General features: G+C 55.3%; 1 protein-coding gene across 1 annotated transcript in view; it reads right to left on the reverse strand.

The window, feature by feature from the left end:
- LOC113981351 (zinc finger CCCH domain-containing protein 3-like) overlaps positions 1-4,254 on the reverse strand; it is a gene marked incomplete at its 3' end in the record, with an annotated part of 10,955 nt that overhangs the window by 5,523 nt on the left and 1,178 nt on the right. The window contains exon 2 of the mRNA XM_027708700.1: positions 1,626-2,949. Within this exon, the coding sequence (XP_027564501.1) occupies positions 1,626-2,949 (1,324 nt within the window). The remainder of the gene's footprint in view (positions 1-1,625; positions 2,950-4,254) is intronic.

The raw sequence follows: 4,254 nt of genomic DNA on the forward strand, positions 1-4,254 counted from the left end.
GGAAAAAAGCTCTGAGATCAAGTCCAATCATTCCCACGGTATTCCAAGGTCACCCCTGATCCATGTCCTCAAGTGTCACATCCACAGGGATGTTCAATCCCTCCAGGGCAGCCTCTGTCAGTGCCTGATCACCCTTTCCAGGAAGGAATTTTTCCCAATATCCCACCTAAACCTCCTCTGGCGCAGCTTGAGGTCGTTTCCTCTTGTCTGATCCCTCGTTCCCTGGGAGTAATCCCAAATCCCACCTGGCTCCCCCCTCTTGTCAGGGAATTGTAGGGAGCAGGAAGGTCCCTCCTGATCCCTGTTTTCTCCCCCAGTTCCCTCAGCTGCTCCTGCTGCTCCAGCCCCTTTCCCAGCTCCGTTCCTTTCCCTGGACACGCTCCAATCCCTCAAAATCCTGGACCTGGGAACCCCAAAATCCCAGGATTTCAGGTGCCTCCTCAGTGCCCAGCACAGGGGGATGATCCATGATCCCTCTCCCGGTCCTGCTGGACTTCAGCAAGTTGGAGGGGGGGTCTCCAACTGCCAAAAAATCCAAACATTCCCAGCTTTTCCTGGCATGTTGCTCCGGAGTGATTTTCCCAGCACGGTCCACCCACAGTCAGTTTTCCCAGCAAAACAAGGGAAAGGCAAGGATGGAAACCTCTGGGAAAACACTGAGCAGAGGAGCTGGAAAACAGGAGCAGGAATCCAGGCACCAGATTCCCAATGCATTCCATGGATTACTGCATCACCCGGAGCAGTTTTCCAGGTGGAGAGAACACAGGGAGGAAAATACTGTGGATGGTGCTTCTTCCCGGAATGCTGAGCTCATCTCCCATTCCTGCTCCATCCCAGGACTTTACAGGGACAGACAACGATCCAAGACACTTCTCCTGTTTTTCCCAAGCCCCAAACACAATTTTATGGGAATTGGAAAATAAATCCAACAAAATGCAGCTTCTTGTGCTGAGAGAGGAGGTGTCGGAGACCTCGGGGAATCACAGGATCCAGCTGTGGATTCCCAACAGCAGAAGGATGTGGAGCTGCTGGAGGAGGCCATGGAGATGCTCCAAGGGCTGGAGACAGGTTGGGAGAGCTGGGAATGTTCACCTGGAGAAGGGAAGGATCCAGGGAAACCTTGGAGCCCCTTCCAGGACCTAAAGGGGCTCCAGGAGAACTGGAGAAGGACCTCAGACAAGGGATGGAGGGACAGAACACAGGGAATGGCTTCCCAGGGTTAGATGGGATATTGGGAAGGAATTCTTCCCTGGGAGGGTGGGGAGGGGCTGGAATGGAATTCCCAGAGAAGCTGTGGCTGCCCCAGCCCTGGAAGTGTCCAAAGCCGGGTTGGAGCAACCTGGGATAGTGGGAGCTGTCGGGGTTGGAATTCCATGATCTTTCCACTCCCTTCCCACCCAAACCATTCCATCATTCCAGAAATATAAATTCTATAAAACATATCAATTCTAAATATATAAATTCTAAATATATAAACTATAAATACATAAATTCTAAATATATAAATTCTAAATACATAAATTCTAAAGTTCCTTGGAATTCCATGGCCACAACTCCCACGGACCCCAGGGACGCAAAATCCAACCGGCGTTTTCCGACGGCGCCCGGAAAAACCCGCGACTCACCCCACGTTCCCTTTCCTCTTGATGATCTTGGTCCGACTCTTCACTTTATAACTGGATAACGGGGCCTCTCCAAAGGATTTCCCGGCTCCAAGACCCGCGGATGCGGCGCTCGGAGCCACGGGAGCGCTTCCGGGACACGGAATGTCGGGAGGCTTCCGGTGATCCTCGCACCTCCAGCGGAATGCCGACCTGGAAGTGGAAGGCAGGGCCTGCAGGCTGGAGGCTTTCCACTTGTATTTGCTGGGAGACATTCCCAGCTTGGATTGCAATCCCGATTTTTTCGCCTTGGCTCCCAAATCTGCCCGGGGGGATGTTTTGGCTCCTCTTTCCGTCCCCCCGAGGGCTTTCCTGGAATTCTCGGCTCGGGGGCTCCCCCACCTCCTCACCAGTCGGCAGTTTTTCCCGGGATTCGCCACCCAGGTGTAGTTGTTCTTGCGGAATTTCGGGGCTTTGCTGGAGATGGGAGACTTGGGAATGACGGGAAATCTGCTCTTGCCCGGAGTCACCCCGAGCTGAGCGGGCGGAGAGGGCACCTTGGCATTCCCAAAGAGTTTGGGGAGCAGGGAAGCGTCCTTGGCATTCCCAAAGAGTTTGGGGAGCAGGGAAGAGTCCTTGACTTCCTCACAGCTCTGGCCCGGAGACGGCGGCTCCGCTTTGATCCGTCCCGAATTCCCGGCCGGCTCCTGCCCCGGGAATTCCAAAGGTTCCTGCGGCTCCGATTTCAGCGTCACGGCGCTTTCGCTGCCGCTTCCAGAGGGGGAAAAGCCGCTTCCAGAGGGGGAAAAGCTGCTCCCAGCCACGCTTCCAGGCAGACACACGGTCCTGGACGTGGAACTAAAGGATATGGACAGGGAAGGTCTTCTCTCTTCCGGGTACGGAGATTCCGGGATACTTTTCCCACCTCCCAAAGGAGCCACCGCCGCTTCCCGCCCGGAAAACTCCCCGGAAGCTCCAACATCTCCAGCCCTCTGTGGCACCTGGATGCCCACAACGATGTTCCCGTCCGTGGTGAAATCCACGTGTCTCTCCGGCGACGATTCCGGAGGCTCCGGAGCCGGGTTGTCCCCATAGCTCCCGAAAACCCGGGATGTGCCGGAAGCGCTTTCAACCTCCGAGGTCGATCCCGGCAGCCGGTTGTCCAGGGAGTATTTCTTCCTCCAGGAATGAGTCTGGCGCGGGTGGAAATTCCTGGGAGCTTGGAAATTCCTGGAAAACGCTCCCCTCTGGCCATAGGCGGCGCTCCGGGGGTTGTTCCACCTGGGAGGCGCCGCCAGAAGCGGTCGCGGAGCATCCCCGTGGATATTCCTGTGGCTGTTGATGAGACCTGGGAATGAAGAGACAGAAGGTTGTGAATCCCGTGATCCCATGGGAATTTGGGAGCCGGAATCACGACAGGCTCCCGTTTGGGTTTGGAAAAGCCACGGTGGAAGGAAAAGTCATGGAATCGTGGAATGGTTTGGGTGGGAAGGGAGCGGGAAGATCATGGAATTCCATCACCTTCCATGGGCAGGGATGGAACCCTCCCACTATCCCAGGTTGTTCCAAGTGTTCCTGGCCTTGGACACTTCCAGGGATGGGACAGCCACAGTTTCTCTGGGAATTCCATTCCAGCCCCTCCCCACCCTCCCAGGGAAGAATTCCTTCCCAATATCCCATCTAACCCTGGGAAGCCATTCCCTGTGTCCTGTCCCTCCTGCCATTCCCAAACACAAACCCAGGATCGCTGAGGTTGGAAAATCCCTCTGAGTCCACGGAGTCCAACATTCCCACAGCGCTTCCAAGGCCACCCCTGATCCATGTCCTCCAGTGCCACATCCACAGGGATAATTCCCCTCGGGAATGGTGACTCCAGGCAGCCTCTTCCAATGCTTTACAACCCTTTCCAGGAAGGAATTTTCCCAATATCCCACCTGACCCTCCCCTGGCACAACTTGAGGCCGTTCCCTCTCGTCCCGTCCCTTGTTCCCTGGGAGTGATCCCAAATCCCACCTCCTGTCAGAGAGATCCCCCCAATCCTTCTTTTCTCCAGGATGAGCCCCCCCAGCTCCCTCAGCCATTCCTGGTGCTCCAGCCCCTTCCCAGCTCCATTCCCTTCAAGGAAAAACTCCAAGACTTCGCTGCTGAATCTCTCTGGAATCCACCACCCCTTCCCAGCTCTCTGATCCACTAAAAAAAAAACCACTTGGATCAGAAATCCCTCTTCATTCCAGAGGTTCTGCCTTTGTCCGGCCTCAGTGTTGAGAAAACCTTTCCCAGGAGTGATTCCCAAAGGATTTTTTGGAGCCTGGCACTTCAGGCAGGGAAGTTTTTCCTCCTCCTCCTCCGGAGCTGCCGGAGGAGCGGAGTCAGCACATTCCTCCTGGAAAAGCCAAGGACTGTGTTTTCCTGCCTCTCCTCCCTCCCCCACGTGGGATCTCCCAGAGGGAGGCAATTCCCAAATCCTGAGGGGGGGAGGTGTGGCCTCACAAACGAGGGAAAAAATTAATTGGAGGGATAAAAATAGAAGGAATTAAAAATAATCCCGGTGCTCTGCGGAGCTTGGGAAGAGCACATGGATCCACTTCCCCTATGGATCCACTGCCCCCATGGATCCACTCCCCCTATGGATCCACTGCCCCCATGGATCCAC

This window comes from Neopelma chrysocephalum, unplaced genomic scaffold, assembly GCF_003984885.1.
Source record: "Neopelma chrysocephalum unplaced genomic scaffold, ASM398488v2 Primary Assembly neopelma1_96491, whole genome shotgun sequence".
NCBI lineage: Eukaryota > Metazoa > Chordata > Aves > Passeriformes > Pipridae > Neopelma > Neopelma chrysocephalum.